Here is a 26,929-nt window from a genome sequence, read left to right as displayed (position 1 = left end):
TATAAAATGTCCTGAATTTTGCAGAGGCCATTTCACCGTAAATGCTGCACGTCAATGCAGATGTCGGATTGACCATAATATTCCCCCATTGAACGGGAAAAAACTATGTACCTCGCTCTCTATCTTCATTTGATTCTATATATTACCCTAATCATCCTAGGACCTTATGTGGAAGAGGTATTGACGAGCAAACTCCGATTATGAAACCATGCAAACTGAAAACAAATGTACTGCAGTCTTTAATAACCGGCAAGGTATCATTCATCATTACATCTGCCATCTCCCTGCATATTATACTGTTACATCCCCTTTTCTGCATTAAACCTTCATTCTAATGAATTTTAGTTATTTGTATCAACAATTCTCAAATATAAGCAAGAATGCGACTGGAAAGAATTTCAATCGATTTCAATACACATCCAATGACAAAGTGGATTCACTTCCAGGTACCTTCAAGCTGTGGTCCAGTCACAATTCAACACGAGCAGCTTTCAAGCTCATAAATGCGCCTGCGCAATACGGCTGACCCTTCTGGTTCCTGTGCGTAAATGCCACGACGCTAGTAGCGGTAGACACAAAAATACAAGCTTCAGCTCTAACTGTAAAGAAGAGAAAATACATACGTACACCACTTTCAGTCGGTAGCTCATTCACTTGTAGCGACGAACACATTTTCTGTTAGAAACCACAGTTGACAGCAACTATGTTTAAGTTTTTCCTACTCTGCACACTGGCGGTGGCAAGCCGGGCTGATATCGGCGAAGAAGATGGTGTTCTGGTGCTGAAGAAAAGTAATTTCGAGGAGGCTTTGGAAGCTCACCCAAACATCCTAGTTGAATTCTGTAAGTGAACTACTTGATCATATAAAGGCGTAGACAACCTAACTTGTTCACGCAGCTATACTAGCATGCTAGCTAGCTGCGTTCGCTTACCGCTGTGTTATCAGCTTCACTTCAGCTAACGCAAATGTATGTGGAATGGCATACCAACGTCAGCTAGCTAGCTTTCTTGATAGCGAACAAGTGTACCTAACGTTGACTTAGCTACTTTGGTTTTGCTTGGCAAACGTTAGTTATTCAAATTGGTCGCAAACTAGCTAACGTTAGGTCTGTGTCATATGTTACCGTTTTATTACACACACTGCTGGCCATTGTATTGCAAGTAGTAACGTATATATTTTTTAAGGAATCTAAGACGATGTCCTTCCCAGTTAGCTTGCTAACTGTAACGTTTACTAGGTAGCTAGTTACTGCAACACATTTGGATGAACCTTGTTAGTACAGAACTTTGTTGCATTTAGCTAACTAACCAGTATACCAGGCACACAGTCATCTTGAGTATTCAGTGCATCCCTATCTAGCCGTCTCAGGACTGATAAGTAAACAACTAAATGACAGTCACGTTCGTCTGTGACCACTCTTGTTGGTCCAAGTACCTGTTTCTTTACCAGCCTTGGTGGCTTCATGGATCTAGAAGTTGATAAACGTGACCAACTTATTCTTGTTTGTTTAGTGTACAAGGGATGGCTTGTGCTTCTGTGTAGTCTCGAAACAATACTTAATACACGATTTAGAATACTCAAGCTATATGCAACAGTGCTGGCAAAGCAACTGTTGAGTGATGATAACATTATTCAGTCGTGTGAATACATCAGGCAGACTCCATCAGTTGTAAGAGTGACGTCTGGTTTTGATTCATTCACCACTTGAGTTTCAATTGCTAGATATCGTTTCCTGGTCATGCACACTTTCTACCCCGGTTGCAGTTAGGAGCTGTTTTGGTGTGAGTTTACTGAAATTCACATAACTTGCTGCTGTGGTTTTGCAACACATTTGTTAAATGCTTATTAACTTGTGTACTTGGTTTTTTCCTTGAGTGCAGTGGTTTTCTTTTATAAATTGTTTTGATGTAACCAGCAGGCCAGTCCTGCAACAGCTGTCAAGCGCTGAGGTATTCTGCACTTTTATATGACAAACTTGCAGACCAATCGGAGAACTACACGACTTTGACATTCCAATGAGTGAAGAGGGGGAGGGCTAAATACTTTTTTGGCTCACGGACGGGAGGGACCTGGACGGTTGAATGAGATTTGAATGAGATGCTAGGTTGACGTGTACTTCAAAGTTCAATCAAAAGTTCATTTTGTTTAACTCTCCTGGCTGATGGAACTTTGGGGGGGGTTCTCCACTGAAACTAAGAAACATTGCAATGAAAACACCAACTAATTTTTATTGAAGTTTTGAAAGAATTATATAATATTTAGTTAAAAGGAAATTGCTGTAGGACTCTCTTCAAATTTGAGGAAATATCCTTTGAACGAACAACCAAGCGTAGACTTTGTCACGCTTATGGTGATATAGTGACATCTCAAGGCACATTAATCACACAATCAAAGGCAATCAATGGGTTAAGTTTGTTCAAACTTTCATGGGGTTTTTCAGTGTTCATGCATTCAGAACCTTTGCAAGCCATTCTATGTCCTCCATGAATCAGATTAGAAATCCACATATTTTCTCAGGTAATGTTTTCACTATCTTAGTTATTGGCCAAGGCTACTCCATTCAGTGATCTCATTGAAAACTAATGTGCCAGAGGAGATTTTTTTTCCCACACCCTCTAAATAGCCATCTGTAAGTAAAGGTTTTTCTCAGTTAACTGGCAATTCTAAATATCCAAGTCTCCCTCCATACAAACATTGTACCAATATTAGTGTTTATTTAGTAATTAGAAATCATCCCTTCGGCCCAAATGTAGAACACTCACATGCTAACGTAGTATATCAACAGAGTTACTACAGTATTTGCATCTACTTCACCCATCAGTGAAAATCTCTCGGCTGTGGTCTGATTTTATTTATTTGATTTTCCTTGTTCTAGATGCCCCGTGGTGCGGCCACTGCAAGGCCCTGGTCCCGGAATATGCCAAAGCTGCCAGCATGCTGAAGGCAGAGGGCTCAGAGATCCGCCTCGCCAAGGTGGACGCCACAGAGGAGGCAGACCTGGCCCAGGAGTACGGTGTCCGGGGTTACCCTACCATCAAGTTCTTCAAGGGGGGAGACAAGGAGTCGCCCAAAGAGTACTCTGGTGAGTAGTGGAGTGACATATATGTTACAGCTAGGGCTGGCACAGCTATCGTATAACTGTGAACTAAAGAAAGGACTGATCAGAATCGTCGTACCCCGTTAACTTCAGGAGAAGGGGGATTCAATTTTATATTTAAGGAGATGTAGTTTACCCAATAGCAGTTCATTTTTACATGGAGTGGGTAAAGTTAGATAATTTTATGAGCAGAATGTCACGGGCGGGATGAGAAGCTTTATTTCCAAAAGTTCCAAGTGGTCAAAACCTTTTGTTTTTCAGACTGGTTAGGGGGGGGCTACCAAAGCTTTGTTTTTCATTAGGTATGTTCATTAGGTATGTTCTAACTCATTTTCCTATAATGGATTGGTCTATACGCTACATTATTTATTTTTTACAAAAATGTTCATTATGGCAGCCGTGTCTTTGCATGACATTTAATCGTTACAACATATACTGCGCTTGACATGATCGTGGACTGAATCTAGAGGCAGAACTGGGCTATTTCTGTGTACTTGGTTAGCCGGTACAAATTTATCCCAGTTTTTCCCTTTCTCAAGTCAATTGGACAAGGCTAAATTCCTTCAGATTTGGAAATAACCAATTATATAAAGTAAGATTGTCAACTGGCAAATTTATTCTATTGTGAATTATTGTGCTGATCTCAATGACTAAATCTAGAACAACCTAATTACGCAATGCCTAAGTACCTCAGGGACTGGGACAACTATTACCAACGAAGTGATAAGCTGTCTCGTGTAGTGCAGTAGTCCGGTTATGATCATCAGTCATAGATTCTGTGTATGATCAGATCATTATTTTCTGGCGGATGGCCCAGACACTAAGTAATGCCTTTTCTTATGCTGGTAATGTGACTCCTATCAGCCAAGTGTGTGTTAGCCAATGGCCCGTTCACTCTGCCCAATATAACTGTGACTAAATGAAGGGGCCCCTCCCTCCTCCACACATTCTACCCATGCTCTCTCTCTCTCCCATCCCCCCCAGCTGGGCAATGTGCAGTTCCTCATGTTTGCTCACTGTGACTGGCGGTTTTCTAAGCGGTGGGGGGGGTGGGGGTTTGGGACAGCCCTAACTTCGAGCACTCGCTCTCTCTGGGCCTAAAGCGGTGTACTCATAAGTCCACAGGCAGCAGTATCCCTTCTCCAGCTGTCTCGGTCTGTCTGGCTATAGCGTCGCTCAGTGGTGTTGCTCCGCTGTTGCGTCATTGGCTCTTTTTGTAATAACATGCAGGTTAACCATGAGTCAGTCCACTTAATTGGGACACGTTGGTTCTTAGAGAGTTTAAGTCTTCTCTGTTGGTTCAAACAAATCACGGAGGAATGTAGCTACTCTTTTTGTTAGTCTGCCAGTAACAAGGTTGGTGTGACCAAATAAGCTAAGAAATACTTTATTAAATGAGAGATGTTTCACTGTCCTTTGTCCCCCATAACGACCATTCAAGTAGGATAATGGAAGCAATACTTGTAATCTGTGTTTACTCAAGTACAACGCAGTTGTGACAGAATAAATTTGCTCTTCCGCCTGTTCACCCTTAAGCAATGTTTGATCTGCCTGGAGGCCCGTACCATTAGTCTCTATTCAGCCAGCCCTGGTCATGTGACCTGGGCCCTGTTCCAATACTCCTTGCGTCCGCACTTGCCGTCATCTCTGATCTGTACATGAATGCAGGCTTGCCTTTCTGTTGTATTGTTTCCTATGGCCAACCTTGTCTGCTCAGTGAATACATTACAACAAAGGAAGTAGGGAATCAGTCTCATACATTATTGTTTGAACGCGACCAGAGTGACTTACCAGAACTGTTCCCTTCCTGCAGCTGGCAGACAGGCTGATGACATCGTCAACTGGCTGAAGAAGCGCACTGGACCAACTGCCACCACCCTGGGGGAGGTCGCCCAGGCAGAGTCCATGATCGCTGAAAACGAGGTAGCAGTCATCGGCTTCTTCAAGGTGAGACGATGACCTCTGACCTAGCTGCTCGAGGTCACTGTGATGCTACAAAGCCAATCTGTAGTGTTTCTTTGCCAGGAAGTTTAGTGCCAACTAAGCCCCATTCCCCACTAGACAGCTAGTTTGACACTTTCAGTACTGATCAGTAGTTTTGGCTGATTTTCTATAGAAATACATGCAAATCATTCTCTCACAGTTCAAATTAATTGTCAAGGCATAGATGGGCATGTTTTAATAGTTAATTTCCTACATTGAGTCCTATGGTTCGTGTACGATGGAATCTAAGCTAAGCGTCTCTCTGTCCTGCAGGACGCAGAGTCTGAGGGAGCCACGGCTTTCCTGAAGGCTGCGGAGGCCGTCGATGATGTTCCGTTCGGCATCACCTCCAACGACGCAGTCTTCTCCAAGTTCGAGGTGTCCAAGGATGGAGTCGTCCTCTTCAAGAAGGTACGGAGCGAGTACTTTGATTCAGTGTGATTTAATCACCCCAAGTGTTTTCATCGCTTTCAAAATTGCTACCCTGATCATGGTGTAACCCCTTCTAGCCATCGGACCCTGTAGACTGTTTACTGCCTGGAAGCTATATCTTAGCAGTGAATGCCTTCCTGTTTTTGCAGTCTCCCATTTGCTATCTAGCTGTGAATATTGACAGGTTTTTACCAGTTATTTGTATTTAACTGGATTATAAATACATTATGAATGACCTGGTCATCAGATTTGATTAGGTCATGAGCGTAACCCATACATCAATCTGGACATCTTAAAGCAGGGTAGTTGCAGACAGGTTTGATTCTTTTGGGGTGTCAGCTAGGTAACGGGATCCCACAACCCTATAGCTACAGCAGTATTCGGTCTTGGCCTGCTAATATTAGCCTGTAGACCTGCTCATGGAATGTGTCTGACTCTCATTCTGCCTGCGTTTGTGCTCAATGCTGCATTCTGCCTTTCAGACGATGAGCTCATCAAGCTAGACATGGCTAGATCACTGACGGGTTTAGTGGCAGCCACTGCTATGTCGTAGGATTTCCATGCTAGTTTCACTGGCTGCTGTCTGTGAATGAAGAACAAGTACAGCGCAGCTCTTTACAGTTCAAAAGAAGGGGCAAGCTATCTTCTTTGATACAGCCCTCATGAGATTCTACCTTCATACTCAAGTCTCGACTCTGTCTGATGAATTTACTCATTTGAACCAGCATTTCCACTGTAATGGCAAGATGAGGGATTCCTCTTCATTCAGGCCAACTGGTCATTAAATTTGTCTCGGACATGTAATGGTCTTACCCTCTCCCCTCCCTCAAATGACAAAGATTCTTAAAATGGCCAGATGTGGTAATTGGATATCCACATTTCTAAACCAAGCCACATCTTGTCAGCTTAAGAGTATACTGACCTGGACTGAACTGGGTTAGAGTCCACATGGATATTCCACGATATGTTATGCGACATGTTATGGCCACATTCCTGCCTTTCCATAGATATCAGATGTTATGGCAAATGCAGTCTTCCATCCACCTGTTAAGTCATCACTGGTCAACAAGGAAAGAAGCCAGCTGCTAGTGGGGGTTTGTGTTGAGTAGTTGTAAACATGGTCTGAAAGTCTTCCGCCTATGAGGCATAGGGCTGAATATCAAACTTCTGAAATAAGGCACTGATGGTTATGGGAGAAAATGTGGGCTAGATCTCAAGTTAGGATTTGGCTCCTATTCAGCAGAAGTACGTGACATTTAAAAACAGATGCCACCCATAAACCTTAATTTTCATCGCTGGACCAGACCACACTTGTCAGTCAACCTGTTTCCTTCTCTCTCGATCTGCTTTGAATTTTAAATCATTGCCCTTTAGTGGTCAGGGAGGGCACAGCTCACCGGCAGGCCTTTCCATGTCGCGATTCAATAGATTTCTGCCTGTCATTTTAAAGGCGTAACCCTCCATCTCTAACGAGACATAAGATGGAGGAATCCCATCTATCGCCCGGTAAGCCCCCCACTCATCAGTCATGATACTACCCCACAATTGTCTGCTTACTGTGTGTGTGATCCAACCCTGACACACACTCCTGTGGTCTCCCAACCTTCCTGTTGTGTACCAGTAAGGGCTGCTGTTCTTAACACTCAATTTAAACCCTATTTAGCCTAACGTTGATTTTCTTCTGCTGGAGTTACCAAAGGGATATAAATGAGCTTGTTCGATGCATCTATGTTTGGGTTGTGGGGAGTTACCAGGCAGAATATAATCAAATGGGACTAAACTGGGAAGTTGGTGGCGTATTAACGGGTTTGGCTACCAACTGTTTCCATCGGTTTTGTCCTTTACAGTTCGATGAGGGTCGTAACACCTTTGACGGAGAGCTGAGCAAGACTGACCTGCTGGCCTTCATCAAGGCCAACCAGCTGCCCCTGGTCATCGAGTTCACCGAGCAGGTAATGGCCGTTCTTTTTCTGCTGATACTCAACCGATGTGCTGTCTCAAATATACACACACTCACACAGAAAATACACCTTTTCCAGATGAACTTTCTCCTGTTGTCACACTAAGCTACAAAATCTATCGATGTCCTCATCCCCACCAAGGCCCTATGACGGCTTTCACGAGGCCCTTCAGTGCCGTTACCACAACTTTTAATACAAGCGTTTATATCCTGAGGTTTTGTTCCCCCGCGTATGACTTTTGCGCTTCATAACGTCGTGTTTTCTCTGCAGACCGCCCCCAAGATCTTCGGAGGAGAAATCAAGTCTCACATCCTCATGTTCGTGCCCAAGGCTGCCGACGACTTCAACGACAAAATGGCCGAGTTCAAGAAAGCATCAGAGGGATTCAAGGGCAAGGTGGGTGGACCAGACTGAACCGAGTCAGTGACGACCTTCATTCATTGTGCCCCATCTGCAGTAAAGGCTTGTTTCTCCCTTATCTATTTGTTATGAATAAGGCAGTTATTTTTCATCCAGCGCCTTGAAAGTAATTTACTGTATGTGTGGTACTGCGTCTCGGTATGTACCACTGTGACTGTGCTAGAGTGTACGTCGCATACCCACCTAGACTAAAAGCCAGATACTTGAGCCTCGTATTTCTACCTCTCCTCCCCCAGATCCTGTTCATCTTCATCGACAGTGAGGTGGACGACAACCAGCGCATCCTGGAGTTCTTCGGGCTGAAGAAGGAGGAGTGTCCTGCCATCCGCCTCATCACCCTGGAGGAGGAGATGACCAAGTACAGGCCCGAGAGCGAGGCCATCACCGCCGACAACATCATCGCCTTCTGCACACTCTTCACTGAGGGGAAACTCAAGGTGTGTTGGCTTAATGTCTGCAGACAATCCAAGTGTACATGCTCCGTGTGTGGTTGTTGAAACAGTGTTCCGCAGATTACAAGGTTAAGCTGTTACTAGGGTTTCTAGGACATTGGGGTACCCCTGACTGCTGATAAGTTCAGAACAGTAGGCTGCAGCCCAGCCTAGACGGTGAGAACAGCCGTGCCCTACTGTAGACATTGATGAACCAGCCTCTATTACTGTTATGGCACTGCAGTGCAGTCATTATGCCTCTGGCTGGGTGTCAATGGCAGTGGATTGAAAGTGCAGATGTAGGCTAACCTGCTGTGCAAGAAAGTGTTGCAAATTTCAATTCTTATGTCATAATGTGTAATGCAATGTGGGCCTGCATCACGAATGTAAACTTACAAGTATTAGTTAGGCTCCATATTTATTTTAGTGATGTGAGGGAGTATGTGCACTGTGCAGGTTTTGCCTAATTCTCATTCTATAAGAGATTGCCTCATGATTTAGGAATAATGTTTCTGTACCATTCAGCAGAGAAACGACCCATAAGTCAAGTGTTGCTTCGTTTGGAACTAACATAATTCGGCTCGTTCTTGGTTTTGCAAAAATCATGTAATCCATTAAATATCTCTCCTCCTCGTGTGTCGTCCCCCACAGCCCCACCTTATGAGCCAGGACATCCCTGAAGACTGGGACAAGAACCCCGTCAGAGTCCTGGTCGGCAAGAACTTTGAGGAGGTCGTCTTCGACCCCAAAAAGAACGTCTTCGTTGAGTTTTGTAAGTACTACACCCCCCCTCTCGTCAATACCGTATGTCATTCCATCAGCCCTCCACAGGAATCGATGCGTAACCCAAGACTGAGTAAGGAAACATTGGGATAAATTTAGTTGCCGGAGGAGTTTTTTTTTTTATAGCTCACGAAGACTAAACTTGCCTCCACTGTTGTGGTGAGCCAGAGTGAGGAGTTGGGCTTTAATGTGTCTCTTATGGTCACTGACTGGGGGGGAGGGGTCAGATTCTCGTACGGCTGTTGAGGGTATTTCCTATCCGGTTGAGGGGAGTGTCATGCTCTTTGCATGTTTGAAGTGTCCCAGTGTTTGGGTTGCCGTGGCAGGGTGGCACAGCTGTCGTAAACCTAACTGCCAGCCTCAGAAACTACAGCCGACAGGCTTGAAATAATGGGCCGCTGGCAAGCCATTCCCCTATTCCAGTCGCTTTCCGTTGTATAAATGATCCTATACAGCTGTGAGTTCTTTTCCATGCATGCCTATCTGTGCCTATCTATTTATATCCATGCTGATACAATGTCATGATACTTCTACTATGGATACAAATGGAAGGCAAAGTAACATCATGCAATACAATAACCGGCCTAAGCATTCAGGTGATTATCAGTGAGCTTGTATGGGACAGGAAAATGCTCTTATCCCTGATTGCTCCTCTGCTCTCCCCACTGCAGATGCACCCTGGTGCGGCCACTGTAAACAGCTTGACCCCATCTGGACCAAACTGGGAGAGAAGTACCAGGACAGCGCCGATATCGTCGTGGCCAAGATGGACTCCACAGCCAACGAGATCGAGACAGTCAAAGTACACAGCTTCCCCACGCTCAAGTTCTTCCCCGCAGGCGATGAGCACAAGGTCAGTCTACTGAAACGCTGTGGAATGTCTGCCAGTGTTAGCAGCCATTTGTAACTGTTGGCAGTTGACTCCCAAACGTATCATTACAACGTTTCCATTGACATGGTCCTCGGCTGGACGGTTCCTCTGTCCCACACTAGGGGACGGAGGGGCTCTGCGGTTTACCCAAATGTGATGACTATTCAAGTCGTCCATACAACCCCATTTTGGAATGGCTTAGTCTATAGGTCTAATTCCACTTTTGGGATAACATGACAACATATATTTTTAATTGGCTCATTTCCCCCAACATAGCCAGTGATAAATTGCCCGGCATTTGAGCACGGGTCTCATTTTTGAAAACCCAGCCCTCGCAAGAGGGAATTAATCCCCTCGTCAGTTAGTAGCACCACCCATTCTGGGCTTTGGCTCTTTCGGTAAACACCTGAGAAGCATGGCTTTTGGCCACTCACCCACACCCATCCATCCACACTACTGAAATATCATTTTTTAATTTCACAGCAAATACAGGTGGGTGTGTGGTTATTATGATCAGGTTAAGTAGCTGCCACACTCACTAGGAGGGTTGATTTAGCAGCGCCAGCCACACATGCAGAAACCCAAGCCTGCTGGCCCTCTTAGTGACCCGGCCATTGTGGTGTTTACGTCTTCTACCAAACCCAACCCCTCTCTCTATGGCTGCCCGATAATGCTCTCTCCCTCTTGGGATCCTCTTGAGACCCTCACCCCAGTTCTTAAAGAGCAGGTTGTCATTTATTGAGGCATGCCAGCCACCCTCCTGAACTATAGCCCATAGCAGTCAACTACAGAAAGCCTCTTGGAAAAGATTGGGAGCTGCGTGTTGGGATTCCCCTCGCAAAGAGCCCTGGGTTTAACACCTGACCCGGTGTCATTCCTCCTTGTGACCGAGCCAGAGGTGGCTAGGGAAGGAGGCAGCTGTCTGTTGGCTCGCTATGCTCTGTATGAACTGACTGGCTGAGACTACGTGGGTCGGAAGGCAGAGCTCTGCGACTGTCCTCAAGACCGATCTCAAGGGCAGCCGTATAGTATCTGGTTCTATAAACGAGAAGGGCTATAAACAACACCTTTGGCCTTCTCTCATCCATTAATAGTTGTATATCTCCTCTTGACTGCTCATTGGCACAGATCTGAAGATTGCTAGATGCCTCAAAGGTTATTGGCTCCAGATTCAAATTAGCACGTGTTGCGGGATCCCACAGGCTGATTTGAATAATTAGACATTTGTATAAGATTTCAGTAGTTCTTTGACAAATGGACCACTGGACTTTCTTGGTTTTATAGTTCCAATTTTGCCACATTTGATAGTTGGTGATGCATGCAAAACAGTCAGTCTTACTTGGTTACAGCATTTTCTTTCCTCGTGGAAAAGCAAAGGAATATGATCCGTTTGTATTTAAATCCCTGTAGAAATTTGATGCATGTGACTTTCTTCCATGCAGGTGGTCGACTACAATGGTGAGAGGACACTGGAGGGCTTCACCAAGTTCCTGGAGAGCGGAGGCAAGGATGGCGGAGCACCGGCTGGAGAGGAAGGGGAGGAGGATGAGGGGATTGATGTAAGTACACACCTGGGATTGGTATGTTTGTTTTCATCCTCAAGCAGACACTATAATTATGTTTGCGAGACAGATTGCATTAAACCGCAAGGCATTGCTATGACGTCAAACCGTTTCAAAGCCCAATCGTTTTACTTGCAGTTTTGATCTGAAAACACCCTTGTTCACAGTGACTTATTTTTTTACACGGTCATATGCGGAGTACACTCTGAAATGTGAATGTTGCTCAAGGCTGCTTTCAAACGGTCAAAAGAATGATGCGTTTGAATTACAGCCAACCCTTATCCAGTAAGAGCAACGCATTAGTGGACGGGGCAGGAGAATACAGCGACGTTGAAGGTTTAACTTTTGTTGCAACGCATCCTGATCAATCGAGTTTTCCCCAGAAACTGGCCCAAGAGTTGTGCATGTGTGCAAGCAAGCCCACAAGGTAACTTTTGGGGGGGGGATATTCAGTATCCTGTAGGTCACCCAGAATAGACCCACATAACTACCTCTCCTGAAGATTTGGGTAACTTGTAACCCTAGAATTGGGGTCACATGCCTACGTACCTATTTTAACTCTATTTTAAAAGTGAACGCAACCTGTCCTCCCTGCAAGTAAAGCCTGCTCTTTGCCTTAGAACAATGCAGAAACAATTGTAATGGCTATTTACATGGTGTTATTTGTCTGTCTTTCCCATCTCACTTCACTGATTCAACTACTTTCCAATCCAACCTGGAGGAAACTGTCTTGTAGAGATGATGTAGGGCAAGCTGACTAAGACTTCCATGAACTCTGTCTTCAAGCACAGCAGGCAGCCAGACAGACATGCTCATTACATGACCCGTTAAGGCGGAGACAGTCATTAGTCCAGCAGCCCATGTCTGTCAATGAAGGAGATGACAGACCTTACCCACTCAAAATCCTGACCCGAGTTTGTAATAAATTCTCTGACTAATAGAATTTACACCAGGATATTCCCGGGTGTATGAAATAATGCACGAAACGGCTTAAGACGTTTTTGAGAAATTGAATCATGTTCCTTATGTCGTTTTGCACAAGGGAGTGATGGGATTTTTCTCTCCCCATTTCGAAGCCAAATGACAAGAGCCAGTAATCTCTCTAATGGTTCTAAAAATAAAAATGTTTTTAAAAGCCTGGTGGCTTTCTGAAAATGCGGCTGGGGTTTCACTCCTTCCCTGGCACCTAGCCGGGCGCTAAGACCAGGGCCTGCATCCAAAACCCACTGGCGATCCAGCTCAAACTAGTTGAAGGCCCTCATCCCACTACCACACCCCCTTCTCAGAAGTCTAATTGCAGACCATGCCCCGACTGCGGTTGCTAATGCTCACTGGCTGTCGCCGCTGTTTACCATGCTCTCCATTGGGACCAGGCCTCCTGTCCGAACGTGCAAGTCAACATCCTCACCCCCACATCCTCAGTCAACAGTATCCCTCCCCCGGCCTCCGTGACAGAATGGCATCTTTGCAAGACTGTCATTTTCTATTTTATTGGTCTCATACACATTTAGCCTATGTTATTGCGGGTGTAGTGAAAGGGCTTGTGTTCCTAGCTCCAACAGTGCAGTAATATCTAACAATACACACGTCTAACAAGTAAAATAAGGGATTAAGAAATATATAAATATTAGGACGAGCAATGTGAGTCCCGAGTGTTTGTGTGATGCATAGACAATATGGACAGTAGTGCAGTGCATTCGGAAAAGAATTCAGACCCCTTGACTTTTCCACATTTTATTATGTCATTGCCTTATTCTAAAATGGACACAATTATCCCACCCCATAATGACAAAGCAAAAACTGTTTTTAATGTTTGCAAATTTATAATAAAAAAAAATCACATTTACGTAAGTATCTAGACCCTTGACTCGGTACTTTGTTGAAAAAAACAAAACAATTGAATCAATTTTAGAATAAGGCTGTAACATAATATATGGATTAAGTAAAGGGGTTTGAATACTTTCTGAATGCACTGTGTAGATGGATGGATAGATATCTGAAGAATAGGATATGTACAGCAGTAGTTAAATAGGATTCATTATTAATTACCTACTGTTTGGGTTACCATGCTGTATTTGTTCATGCGGTCTGCCAAAAGTGATGTATGGGCATGGAGGGCCGTTCAGTTAAACCTCAGTGCCCCACATGTCTAGTCCTTAGGTGGTTTTCATATGCATGTTTCGCCAGGGCACGTTGTTTTTCCAACAACCATTCAAGCATGTCATGTTGCCCATTTTTTTTCAGTGAGCGTATGTGGTTGTCAGTGGAGACACAAGATGAGCGGCGTAGTATCTCCCACCACATGTGTTCATTATTGAATCCAAGCTTTCTACTCCCAAGAATTCATGACTCGGAGAGCAGCTTCCTCCAGGCAGGTGTTAAAGACCCTCTCCTCCTCTCTCCCTCCTCCCAGGATATGGAAGACATGGATGAACAGGACAGTGATTCCGACGGCGATGGTGGCGACCACGACGAGTTATAAGACCCGGCGAAGGAGAGAGGAGAGACGAACCCCCACCCCTTATACCAACCAACCACCATCACTTCCACCCCTGTTCTGTGAACACTAATACTTCTCCTTTAACTGCTCCTCAGTCAGTCTGTCAGCAGATGTGTCAGGACCCTCGGCCAGCCCCCCTCCTGAAGCCACCTCGACAACCTCTATCTCCCTCCCGCTGGACCAGATGGACTCGTCTGTCCCCTTGTCGTGGGAACTCAACAGAGCAGAACGTCACCTCGTGGTCTTAACGGCTTTTTCCATTACCAACGTTCCTCATCAATCAAACCATGGAGTTGTATTGCCTTGTATATTTCAACCAAAATGTTAAAAATGGCATTAAGATACTGCGCTTGACATATCCAGTTGGATCCACAAATTGGGTTATGTACCTGTCATTTTTTTTTTGTCAAATTACTTTCCCCCAGTCTGCTGCAGTGTGAGTGGTGCAGTTTTGTGGTGTTGCTGGTTTTTAGGTCTGGGGGGCTGCTCATGTTCTTGTTCCTCTGCTAGTCTTTCTGAGGGCCAGAGGTGTTATATGGTGGGATGTATGGACTCTCTCAGGGGACTTGGGGCCATCCTATTGTCTTTTTGTAAAGAGTAACAAAATAAAGAAGCAACGTGTTCCATGTAGCAATATATGCATCTGTAGCTGAGACCAATCTTGAGGGTCACTGTATTTCTCTCTCTCTCTTCATTCTCTAAGTCTACAAATCATGTTTTTCAGTTCAGTTTCCCTCATTTCAGCATGGCTACTGACTTTCCGTTCCTTTTTTTTAAGAAAGAAAAACAACTTTTGGAAATGGCTTGTTTTATTTAATTGTATTTTCATTCAATATATATTTTTTAAATAATCTGTGTACCAGTAATTCCCAGGGAAAGTTTAAGCTGGGGTTGAGTTGGCTCTCTGTTAGCCCTGGGATTAGTGGGGAGACCCAAGACAGTTTCTGTTTGTCACTGTGTTCATAGCCTGGACCCAGATCGGGTTATGCTGTCTCGCCAATTCCTATGGTCTTGACCAGATGGTGCAAATCGATCTGAGACCAGGCTACTGTGTTTATGCCGTCAGATTCCGCAAGGTTACTGAAGGAGCAGAGGTGGTCACTTAAAAGGAACTGTGTTTTGGGACTCTGAGAGCGGTCTCTGTCCTGGTTATCTTTGGGGAGGGGGGAACAGTGCAACAGCCCTACCCCACCGTACCTGTACTGCCCCCATCCCTCTGGCTTCGGCTCTACCTGACACTCTTGTCCCCATGGAGGTGTTTGTGTGCCTGGTTGTGTGTAAGCGTGCTTGTGATTGAGTGAGTCTGCTTTTTTTTTTTTATTATGTCCAGGGACAAGGTTGTGAATGTTTGATGTTTGGCCGGGATGGGAGGGTTGAGTAGGGCAGACCGGGATGAGGGTTGTGATGTTCAACAGCAGTTTTTCATAGGGGAAATGACTTAGAAACAAACGCATTCCATCACATTGAATTTGACGTGGAAAAGTGAAAACTGGTGGCCAAATAAATAAAAATATGGAAAAACTACTGTTGGCTTTTATTCTTGCACTTTTCAGCACATCTTTGTTTCAATATATCAATAATGTGGTGTTTTAAAGGAAGACTATCAGAACTGAATTTCCTACTGTAATAACATAGTTGTGCAAAAAAGTATTTAGTCAGCCACCAATTGTGCAAGTTCTCCCACTTAAAAAGATGAGAGGCCTGTAATTGTCATCATAGGTACACTTCAACTATGACTGACAAAATGAGGGAAGAAATCCAGAAAATCACATTGTAGGATTTTTAATGAATTTATTTGCAAATTAAGGTGGAAAATAAGTATTTGGTCACCTACAAGCAAGAACTCTGGCTCTCACAGACCTGTAACTTCTTCTTTAAGAGGCTCCTCTGTCCTCCACTCGTTACCTGTATTAATGGCACCTGTTTGAACTTACCAGTATAAAAGACACCTGTCCACAACCTCAGTCACACTCCAATCTCCACTATGGCCAGGACCAAAGAGCTGTCAAAGGACACCAGAAACCAAATTGTAGACCTGCACCAGGCTGGGAAGACTGAATCTGCAATAGGTAAGCAGCTTGGTTTGAATAAATCAACTGGGAGCAGTTACTAGAAAATGGAAGACATACAAGACCACTGATCTCCCTCGATCTGGGGCTCCACGCAAGATCTCGCCCCGTGGGGTCAAAATGATCACAAGGACGGTGAGCAAAAATCCCAGAACCACACGGGTGGACCTAGTGAATGACCTGCAGAGAGCTGGGACCAATGTAACAAAGCCTACCATCAGTAACACACTACGCCGCCAGGGACTCAAATCCTGCAGTGCCAGACGTGTCCCCCTGCTTAAGCCAGTACATGTCCAGGCCCGTCTGAAGTTTGCTAGAGAGCATTTGGATGATCCAGAAGAAGATTGGGAGAATGTCAGATGAAACCAAAATATAACTTTTTGGTAAAAACGCAACTCGTCGTGTTTGGAGGACAAAGAATGCTGAGTTGCATCCAAAGAACACCATACCTACTGTGAAGCATGGGGGTGGAAACATCATGCTTTGGGGCTGTTTTTCTGCAAAGGGACCAGGACGACTGATCCGTGTAAAGGAAAGAATGAATGGGGCCATGTATCGTGAGATTTTGAGTGAAAACCTCCCATCAGCAAGGGCATTGAAGATGAAACGTGTCTGGGACTTTCAGCATGACAATGATCCCAAACACTGCCCGGCAACGAAGGAGTGGCTTCGTAAAAAGCATTTCAAGGTCCTGGAGTGGCCTAGCCAGTCTCCAGATCTCAAACCCATAGAAAATCTTTGGAGGGAGTTGAAAGTCCGTGTTGCCCAGCAACAGCCCCAAAGCATCACTGCTCTAGAGGAGATCTGCATGGAGGAATGGGCCAAAATACCAGCAACAGTGTGTGAAAACCTTGTGAAGACTTACAGAAAACATTTGGCCTCTGTCATTGCCAACAAAGGGTATATAACAAAGTATTGAGAAACATTTGTTATTGATCAAATACTTATTTTCCACCATAATTTTCAAATAAATTCATTAAAAATCCTACAAAGTGACTTTCTGGATTTTTTCCCCCTCATTTTGTCTGTCATAGTTGGTGTACCTATGATGAAAATTACAGGCCTCTCTCATCTTTTTAAGTGGGAGAACATGCACAATTGGTGGCTGACTAAATACTTTTTTGCCCCACTGTACGTAAGCTATTAAGATGGCGCTGACAGGTAGGGCAGCCGTGCTTCTAGCTTCCACAAACAGTTTGCTACACCCGCAATAACGTATATAACCATGTATTTGAAATAGTTGTAACTAGGGCCCAATGGTTATAACACATGGACAGTAAGTCCTTCTGTTCGTAACTATGATTCAATTAAGAAAAAGTGCCAATTTGTAAGTCCTGCTTACTGGATTAAGTCTCTTGCAGTAAATTTCCCACAACCAAACTAAAGCCTTATTGACTGATTACCTTTCTGTAAAGTTAGAGGTATGCATCGTATATGACTGGCTGATTAATTTGCCTATTTCTAAATCAAGCGCCTTATCAATGTTATTTTCAAAAGCCCAGTCATGACACTTGACACCCTCTTGGCCCGATGACTAGCATTGGCTTCTATGTCCTATTTACGAGACGGTTCTCGCCCTTCTGTGGTGCGTGACCAGTGGCTGTCATGCATCTTGAATGGTGAGCATCTGGGAACTGGAGGGGTCAAGTTCAAAAGTGGGGGGACGACGAGTGTGTCTAATAGGCTATGGGTGAAAACAGAAGCTGTGGTTATTGCTACAGTCATGGCTGGCGATATGAGCTGCGTCCAGTGCTTGTGACAGGATGGTTGAAGGGACCCAACTCCGGGGGTCACTCATCATCCAGTTCTAGAACTTGACCTGTCAGGTGACAGAACCTAAAATAGCCATGCAGAGAGTATATAGAGGTCTATACACAGGCCTTGGATTTCAGAACAGGACTTGCCCCGCTGTCTGAAACATACAGGACACTGCACCACGAGAGCCATTGACAAAAGAAGAAAGGCTTTTTTGAAGGACATATCTTAATTCAATTTCACTGCCTTTTGGTTTATAATTTTACTGCTGAAAAGGGAATGCAGATTTTCATCTGAAGTTTTTATCTTTGAACAAGACTTAATTTTCTTAAGGATGAAGTACTACCAGGACCCAGTCTGCCAGTCTAGAGGTATCAAGGCTTATGGCCCCAAAGAGTCCAGCAGCTCTTCTTGCGCCCACTCTTCTCCACAGATCAAACCAGTCCGCAGCGTCCACTTCCCCAACGACATCGTGTTCCAGGACTACATCCGGCAGGGCGAGCTAGACAGGATCAGACTCTTCATCAGAAAGAGGAGGGTCAGCCTGGAAACCATCTACCACTCTGGTGAGTCACCATGAAATAAGAACAACAATGAAACCATTTTAATCCATTCAAGAGCTGGAAGCATCAGAAGTATCTTCATGTTCTGGTTCGATTTCAACTGGGCTTAACAGTTCCAAAGACGTGCTCATTTGTAATCCCTCCAGTATTGGTGCAATGACTTGTCTCTGTAGCACGTGCAGTAATGGAGTAATACCTCGGTATAAACTGTTCATTGAGTGTTCCCTTCAATGTCCCTACAATTAACCTGTACTGATGCTATTTGCCATCCATTCCTATCGACTGCTCTGCAGGTATGGCAGCGATCCATGAGGCCGTCCTCTCTGGGAACCTGGAGTGTGTGAAGCTGCTGGTGAAGCACGGAGCAGACATCCACCAGAGAGACCAGGAGGGCTGGACACCTCTCCACATGGCCTGCAGCGACGGATTCCCTGACATTGCCAAGTGAGTCAACGCTCCTAGCATACCCACAACATCTACAGTCACTAGCTTTAGTTTTTTTTATCCACACACATTAAGCGAGGTCAGTGGTCTCTCGCACAAGTGGGACTTCAGCCGATGTACTATTAACATCAACTTGAACCCTTGAATGCTCTGACTAACTCGTATTTATGCTGCTGGCCATGTCAATGCAGCGTCCCTGCAGTTCAGGAATTCAATGCACTTCAGGATAGGTGAAGATTCCGTTTTTACGTCACTGGGACACAGCTCACACCGCCGGTTTAGTGTCAAGTGCTTGCAAGCAAGACAAACCAAAACACGCATTGGCCGAATTTTGAGTAGCCCTCGTACGCCAATCGCAGTAGGTTACACTGAGGATCCGCCACATTCCTCTAACCCTCTGAAGAGTCTCACGTTTAACTATCTCTGCGCAGGCACATACCATTTGGATACTTTCTTCACTGGCTGAATGCTTCTTTTCTGCTTCTCCCACTAGGTACCTGCTTTCTATTGGCGCTGACCCTCGGGCGGAAAACGAGTGTGGGGAGACACCTGCCGATCTCATCGACTCAGAGGTCACGGGGGTTCGAGAGCTGAAGGGGCTGCTTGGGGTGGAGGACGACTGAGCTCTCCTCATCTAACTTTAAAACTCCACTGAATCTTCAGTCTCCTTCCTCGCCCAGGCCTCCCGGTTGACCCTCGACAATGGAATTAAATGGACAGATCGGTAGAACATTGTCATTCTGTGCCCTCCCTCCCTTGTAGAGCTCCTGGAGACATATATCTGGTCTGGTGGGAGGAAGGCGGCCTGCCAACAGTAGATGGTTGCCTTTGAGAGTGAACTGAACTATTGCTGGAAAGGGGCTCCTTCAGGCAATCTCAGCAGGCATCGCTTTGTAATGCTGTTTGCAGGTGCAGAAGTTAGCTTTTGTACTTTTTTCATACAGGGTGAACGCAGCACGGAAATGAATTAGATAGCAGTCTGGTAATGAGCTTTTTGAAGTACTTTATATAGTTGATGTGTGAAAGCTTTTTTTGGAAGTTGTGAAACATTTACATTTAAGTCATTAGCAGACGCTCTTATCCAGAGCGACTTACAAATTGAAACATGGATCTGTCGTTGTCCTCTGACTCATAGGGCCATTCTGAAATGGGGCCTACTGCCCACCGCAGTAAACCAATGTGATAGGTCAACTCTACCTACTGACAGCGTTTATTGTTCAAGGTTTGTCATTTACATCATACAACTTTTAAATTTGAAAAACAAAGACTGCATATGTACCACATGAATATGTACATTGCACTTTACCTCTATACATGTGCAAACACCACTGGAATGGCTAATTGTGTGTTTACAATTGTTTTTACAATCACAACTGAAACTGTGTGCAATCAATTGTGGTTACACCGCTTTGAAAATAATTGCCTTTTATACATTTTTTCATTAAAATAGTTTCATATTAAAACAACTTAGTGGTGATCTATTCGTCTTTATAAACTATTGGTATAAGAACTTAACCAAACTTGGTTCCAATTAACCTTGGTGGACTAAGAAGCACTTCTAACATTGAAGCAAGTAACAGTTCCCGGTAGGCCGGCTCCGGCCGGAGATCAAGTTAATGATTGTTAATTGGACCAGCTCTCTGCAGGAAGGTGATTATCCATGCCTCTGCACAATGAGTACTGTACAGTATTGGCTGAGGTGCTGGTTTCTGATGGATTTAGAGAGACAAGTAGAATTTGGGCATGGGCGGCTGAGAAAATCAAAAGCCAAGTCAGGGTTGTGCTTTAGCCACAAGAAAATACCCCCATCAGTATTAAGAGTGGAAGTTTCCCGTACACCACATATCTAGCATCAAACTATCATACCCCTAATGTATTAGTGGACTGTATGTAGCTGACCCTGTAGAGTGGTTTGAGAGAAGTTGCTATGTACTTCAGGTGGGGCTCTACTTTTGGTTTGTTCCGCGTGGTCTTGACCGTCAAAACAATAGAGCATATACAGTGAACAAAACATAAGGAACGCCTTACTCATATTGAGTTGCAACCCCTTTCGCCCTCATAAATGCCTACATTTGTCAGGCATGGACTCTACAAGGTGTCAAGTGTTCCACAGGGATGCTGGCCTACAAAAAATGTAAGTGCTTTTGAATGGGGTAGTAGGTGCCAGGCGCACTGGTTTGTGTGTAAAGAATTGCAACGCTGCTGAGTTTTTCATGCTTAACAGTTTCCCGTGTTTATCAAGAATGGTCCACCACCCAAAGGACATCTAGCCAACGTGACACGACTGTGGGAAGCATTGGAGTCGAAGACTTACATTTTTGGTCTTGCCCATTCACCCTCAAATGGCACACACACACAATCCATATGTCATTTGTCTCAAGGCTTCATCTACACTGATTGAAGTGGATTTAACAAGTGCCATCAGCAAGGGATCATAGCTGTCACCTGGTCAGTGTCATGGAAAGAGCAGGTGTTCCTAATGTTTTGTACACAGTAAATCTCAGGGGCTATTGATACCAATTCAATTAATTTGCATTGATGAATCATTGGTCAGCTTGTTAAAGAGGAGAATTACTCGCATACAATGTAAATAACCGAGTTTGAGAAAACCACTATATAAATTATCAGTACAGTAGCAGGTCAAGATTAAATCCTAATCACATATTTATTCACCCACCCCTCCACATAATACAAACAATGACAGCCTCAGAGAAGAAAAAAAAGTAGCTGGAAATGTACAACAAAAACATATGTATTCTGAAACACTAGAATCCTCTGATTGTGACGCATCAGTCTATTTGAAAGGCATTCGAGTGATGTTCTCCAGATGAGCTCATTCTTTGAACTTCCACTCCTGCCGACACATGGGGCACTGCTGCTGGACCTGCTGGGAGTTGAGCCATTTGAGGATGCAGTGCATGTGGAAGCAGTGGGAGCACTGGCCCCAGACCAATGGGCAGTCATCTCCAGGAACCTTACCTGGAAAGTAGACATTATGTTGCTGAAAAGTCTCCCCTCAAGAGAGAGGATAAGTGTCCATATAGTCACAATGTTGAACACGCCATGACATCAAAAAGAACAATTTATGCATGACCATCAAGATATGAATGTATCAATAGACATACAGTGCATTCAGAAAGTATTCAGACCCCTTGACTTTTTCCACATTTTGTTACATTACAGCCTTATTCTAAAAGGTATTATTTAGATGTTTTCTTCATCAATCTACACACAATACCACATAATGACAAAGCAAAAACAGGTTATACATTTTTGCTAATTTATAAAAAATTAAATGAAGTATCACAACATAACTATTCAGACCCTCTACTCAGTACTTTGTTGAAGCACTTTTGGCAGTGATTACAGCCGAGTCTTCTTGGGTATGACACTACAAGCTTGGCACACCTGTATTTGGGGAGTTTCTTCCATGCTTCTCTGCAGATCCTCTCAAGCGCTGTCCGGTTGGCTGGGGAGCGTTGCTGCACAGTTATTTTCAGGTCTCTCCGGAGATGTTCGATCGGGATCAAGTCTAGGTTCTGGCTGGGCCACTCAAGGACATTCAGAGACTTGTCCCGAAGCCACTCCTGCGTTGTCTTGGCTGTGTGCTTAGTAATGTTGTCCTGTTGGAAGGTGAACCTTCACCCCAGTCTGAGGTCCTGAGCACTCTGGAGCAGGTTTTCATCAAGGATCTCTCTCTACTTTGCTACGTTCATATTTGCCTCAATCCTGACTAGTCTCCCAGTGCCTGCCGCTGAAAAACATCCCCATTGTATGAATATGCCAGCACCATGCTTCCCCGTAGTGCCAGGTTTCCTCCAGATGTGACGCTTGGCATTCAGGACAAAGAGTTCAATCTTGGTTTCATCATACCGGAGAATCTTGTTTCCATGGTCAGAGTCCTTTAGGTGCCTTTGGGCAAACTCCAAGAGGGCTGTCATGTGCCTTTTACTGAGGAGTGGCTCCCATCTGGCCACTCTACCATAAAGGCCCGATTGGTGGAATGCTGCAGACAGTTGTCCATCTGGAAGGTTCTCCTATCGCCACAGAAGAACTCTAGAGCTCTGTCAGAGTGACCATCGGGTTCTTGGTCACCTCCTTGACCATGGCCCTTTTCTCCCGATTGCTCAGTTTGGCCGGGCGGCCAACTCTAGGAAGAGTCTTGGTGGTTCCAAACTTCTTCCATTTAAGAATGGTGGAGGCCACTTTGTTCTTGGGGACCTTCAATGCTCCAGACATTTTTTGGTACCCTTCCCCTGATCTGTGCCTAGACACAATCCTGTCTCAGAGCTCTACCGACAATTCCCTCTACCCCATGGCTTGTTTTTTTTTTTTTTTTTTTTTTTTTGCTCTGACATGCGCACAACCGTGGGACCTTATATAGAAAGGTGTGTGCCTTTCCAATTCATGTCCAATCAATGAAATTTATGGACACCTGAGCTCAATTTCGAGTCTCATAGCAAAGGGTCTGAATACCTGTTTTCACTTTGTCAATATCGGGTATTGTGTGTACATTACTGAGGATTTTTAAAATGTTTTTATCCATTTTAGAATAAGGCTGTAACGTAACAAAATGTGGAAAAAGTCATGGAGACTGGAAACTTTCCGAATGCACTAAGAAGCATATCGAGTTTGTGCATACATTCATTCCAGGGAATTAGTAACATGTTGATGAGACGTGGAATAATTCAGTAGTAAGTAGCGTTATATAGAAACTCACAGTCTGGGCAGCAGCCATTAAAAGACATCCTGCAGATCCCACAGTTCTCATCATTGGCCATCCACAGCCAGGATGCCACGCCGTTCCACTGCTTGATTTTAACCTTCATCTCCCGTGAACCTGATGGGCACACGTTGTATGAATGTTCAAAGTGGCTAGCCTAGCTAACTACTAACGTTAGACCTCTTCACGTTAGCTTAGTAGCTAGCTACCGTTACAGTAACCAGCTGTACACAGTAGTTTAATTTCATGTTTGCTCGTCTAGAAAGCTGGTGCAACACATGATGTTACTTCGCTGTTGACATTTGGAATAACTTGCTTTTAAGTAAAATGTATTAAGATTTTAAAATGAAGACAAAACATTTCCTGAGAGTTCCCGACACATTTAACGTTACATCCTCGAATCGGGGGAAAACATCGCCACCCATGTCCGTGGAGGATAAAGAGGTACAACACTGCCATCCAGAGCGATGTTTATTTAACTAGGCAACAAATTAAGAACAAATTAGTATTTACAATGACGGCCTAACCCGGAGGACGCTAGGCCAATTGTGCGCCGCCCTATGGGACTCCCAATCACGGCCGGTTGTGATACAGCCTGGAATCGAACCAGGGTATGTAGTGTATCGTCTTTTCCTTTGATTTATTTACATTTGAGAACGAATTGAAATTGAAAAATCTAACAAATATTGTCAAAAATAAATATATGGTGGTCTCTTTTGACTGTCCCCCCAACCAGAAAGGTACCTTTATGATTGCAATGCTGGATAGAGGCACAATACAGCAGCAGAGAGGACGTTGGTCGTGAAAGACGCGCTAAATCGAACGGAAATGGTAGAAATAATGCATTTACGTCACTTCCTACAATTATTTTTAAGCCCCACTAACGTCACTCAAACTTTAGCTATTCGCCATTGATTAGCACGAACGCGGCTAGATTTTGCTACCAAAAACGTAATTATTAAAGTTAATTTTACAATTATTTGGTGTTCTCTAACACGACAAGTGCCACCATGGCTGATAAGATGGATATGTCTTTGGATGACATTATTCAACAAAGTAAGAAAGGTGGAGGTGGCCGCGGAAATCGAGGAGGCCGCAGCCGAGGATCATCGGGTCGAGGTGGGAGTGGAGGGCGACCCGGTGGCGCTGTCTCTGGAGGCCGGACAGGCGGATCCGGGCCCATGAGGAGTCGACAGAACTTCAGCGGAGACAGAAGCGACAGCAGACCCACGCCATACAGCAGGGTAGGAACACGGAGGATCACAGAAAAAGGAGGAATGGCAGAGGCGACGACGAGGAATGTTAAATAATTTAGCTGATCTTGTTAAATGTGCTGCGACACGTACGAGGTAGTTCGCAAGGTTGCTGATGGATGTGGAATTATCATCGGGGAGTGCGCTATAGGGCACAACCCAAAGAAGAAACCACTGTTCAGAAACGTTTTTTTAATTTGATAATGACGTACAAAGTCGTGTTTGGCTTCAGGTCAAACAGTTGCTAACCAGCACTATTGAATGTTACTGGGAGGGAACGCTAACTAGTGAGGTAACGTTAACGTGTTGTTCACACTCGTTGGCCACTTCAAAACGGAGCTGATCCGCAAAGCTAGCTAGCTAACACTTGTGTAGTTTGAATGCGACCTGGCCCAGATTATTCACCTTTGGTCTGCAAGACGTGTACCTCGTATTTTTTTTTTGGTAGTCCACAACTTCTTAATCCTATTTGTCGACTGGCGCATTATTGGCCATTAAGTTACAGATTTGTCAAATTATCAAGAATTGGGACTTAACGCAACGAAGCTAACAAAATGGCGACTTTCAAAATGGATGTTCTGTCAACTGGGCCACCATTCCTGTGCCACATTAGGTTTTTTTTTTTCTTTGTTTCATATTTTGACCCAGACTGCAAAGCACAACACCCCAAGGAACTGTATTGAACTTTCCATGGTCGGTTAAGGGAAATGACTTTCACACGTTTTGAAGGAAGGATTTTTCTTTGGATGGACTTTTTCGTCATTTGGAGTTGAAGCAGAATCTGGATGCTGTCCTTGCCATCGAGATCAAGTCAGTTTTTTTGTTGTTGCCTACACTGCCATTCTAATTACCTACACCACCTTCAAACCACCTGTAGGGCAGGAGCCATTTTGAGTTGGAAGTCCTGCCATCTATCCTACTAGCTTAGTTTTGGTTCTTATATTCATGTAATTGTTGTTATTAAGTAATATGTATGCTGTTACACTGACCATGAATCCACCATAGATCATTGTCTAAATGGTAGTGATGAAGCAAGATTCCCCTGCCTGCCTAAGCAACTGACTCAAATGTGCTCAGTCTGATCAGCAGGAGCAGGGGAACCAGAAGTCAGCAGCTGCATTTTTTTCATTCTACCTTTACAGCCCAGAGAGCTTCCGGACAAATGGCAACACGACATGTTCGAAGGTGGCTTTGGCGGTAATGCTGGTGGTGGCGGGGGAGCAGGCGGTGGCGGTGTAGAGACTGGTGGCAAGCTCCTTGTCTCAAACCTTGACTTCGGTGTCTCTGACGCTGATATCCAGGTAATTTCTACAGTCCATCGAATACAAAGATGTCGGCCTTTTCACCCGAACCGTTGACGTTTAACATGAATTCTACCGGCCATGTTCCCTTATTGTGAGTTTTTTTTCCAGGAGTTGTTTGTGGAATTTGGTACATTGAAGAAAGCGGCTGTGCATTATGACCGGTCTGGCCGCAGCCAGGGAACCGCCGACGTCCACTTTGAGAGGAGGGCTGATGCACTCAAAGCCATGAAACAGTACAACAATGTACCACTCGATGGTGAGCTTTAATTTGAGTTAGTTGATTGATATTATTTTGAAGCTAGTTCTTCATAAAATGTGGCCATTGATTAACGCTCCTGAACCACGATGCCTAATCTTATTTTCCCTTTGCTCACAGGCCGCGCCATGAGCATTCAGCACGTCACATCACAAATCAGAGACGATAACCAGAGACGACCTTCACAGAGGTATGTGATTCTATAAGCTTTCTTTTATTTTGTCATGTATGGTAGTTGTTTTTTTATTTTTTATCTGGGGAATCCCAGTAGTTCAATGATTGTCTTTGAATCTGTTTGCAGTTCAAATGGAGGCGGTGGTGGATTCAACAGAGACCGAATCGGACGCCCCAATTTCTCAGAAAGGCGGGGAGGCGGAGACAGGCGGGGAGGCAGAGGCTCCAGGGGCAGGGGTAGAGGCGGACGTGGTGGTGGCAAACCGCAGCAGTTGTCTGCTGAAGAGCTGGATGCCCAGTTGGATGCTTACAATGCCAAGGTAAATGCATGAAAGTGAAGAATTTAT

General features: G+C 44.5%; 4 protein-coding genes across 6 annotated transcripts in view; 3 read left to right on the top strand and 1 right to left on the bottom strand.

Annotated features, from left to right (window-relative positions):
• Positions 1 to 520: 520 nt before the first annotated feature.
• Positions 521 to 15,565, top strand: LOC115103792 (protein disulfide-isomerase-like). The gene is made up of 11 exons (XM_029624724.2): positions 521 to 842; positions 2,877 to 3,083; positions 4,912 to 5,045; positions 5,355 to 5,492; positions 7,361 to 7,465; positions 7,745 to 7,870; positions 8,131 to 8,331; positions 8,977 to 9,097; positions 9,780 to 9,961; positions 11,422 to 11,538; positions 13,955 to 15,565. The coding sequence occupies exons 1-11, from the start codon at positions 704 to 706 to the stop codon at positions 14,021 to 14,023; spliced, it is 1,539 nt and encodes a 512-aa protein (XP_029480584.1). The 5' UTR covers positions 521 to 703; the 3' UTR covers positions 14,024 to 15,565.
• A 1,613-nt stretch (positions 15,566 to 17,178) lies between these two features.
• LOC115103791 (protein phosphatase 1 regulatory subunit 27-like) lies at positions 17,179 to 20,990 on the top strand. The gene is made up of 3 exons (XM_029624723.2): positions 17,179 to 18,431; positions 18,722 to 18,872; positions 19,366 to 20,990. The coding sequence occupies exons 1-3, from the start codon at positions 18,200 to 18,202 to the stop codon at positions 19,493 to 19,495; spliced, it is 513 nt and encodes a 170-aa protein (XP_029480583.1). The 5' UTR covers positions 17,179 to 18,199; the 3' UTR covers positions 19,496 to 20,990.
• A 528-nt stretch (positions 20,991 to 21,518) lies between these two features.
• Positions 21,519 to 26,929, bottom strand: part of LOC115103790 (anaphase-promoting complex subunit 11) — a 24,743-nt gene continuing 19,332 nt past the window's right edge. The window contains exons 1-3 of one of the 3 annotated variants that reach the window (XM_029624722.2): positions 24,340 to 24,429; positions 23,593 to 23,712; positions 21,519 to 21,851 (exon numbers count right to left, since the gene is read on the bottom strand). In XM_029624722.2, coding sequence (XP_029480582.1) covers positions 21,706 to 21,851; positions 23,593 to 23,701 — 255 coding nt within the window. In that variant the 5' untranslated portion in view covers positions 23,702 to 23,712; positions 24,340 to 24,429 and the 3' untranslated portion in view covers positions 21,519 to 21,705. The other 2 variants (XM_065006270.1, XM_065006269.1) reach the window with 2 other exon arrangements.
• LOC115103789 (THO complex subunit 4-like) overlaps positions 24,497 to 26,929 on the top strand; it is a 2,818-nt gene continuing 385 nt past the window's right edge. The window contains exons 1-5 of the mRNA XM_029624720.2: positions 24,497 to 24,839; positions 25,991 to 26,149; positions 26,261 to 26,408; positions 26,529 to 26,598; positions 26,710 to 26,902. Of these exons, the coding sequence (XP_029480580.1) occupies positions 24,606 to 24,839; positions 25,991 to 26,149; positions 26,261 to 26,408; positions 26,529 to 26,598; positions 26,710 to 26,902 (804 nt within the window). The 5' untranslated portion in view covers positions 24,497 to 24,605. The remainder of the gene's footprint in view (positions 24,840 to 25,990; positions 26,150 to 26,260; positions 26,409 to 26,528; positions 26,599 to 26,709; positions 26,903 to 26,929) is intronic.

Source organism: Oncorhynchus nerka, linkage group LG21 (genome assembly GCF_034236695.1).
Source record: "Oncorhynchus nerka isolate Pitt River linkage group LG21, Oner_Uvic_2.0, whole genome shotgun sequence".
Classification (NCBI taxonomy): domain Eukaryota; kingdom Metazoa; phylum Chordata; class Actinopteri; order Salmoniformes; family Salmonidae; genus Oncorhynchus; species Oncorhynchus nerka.
This window is presented reverse-complemented; position numbering and strand designations above follow the sequence as displayed.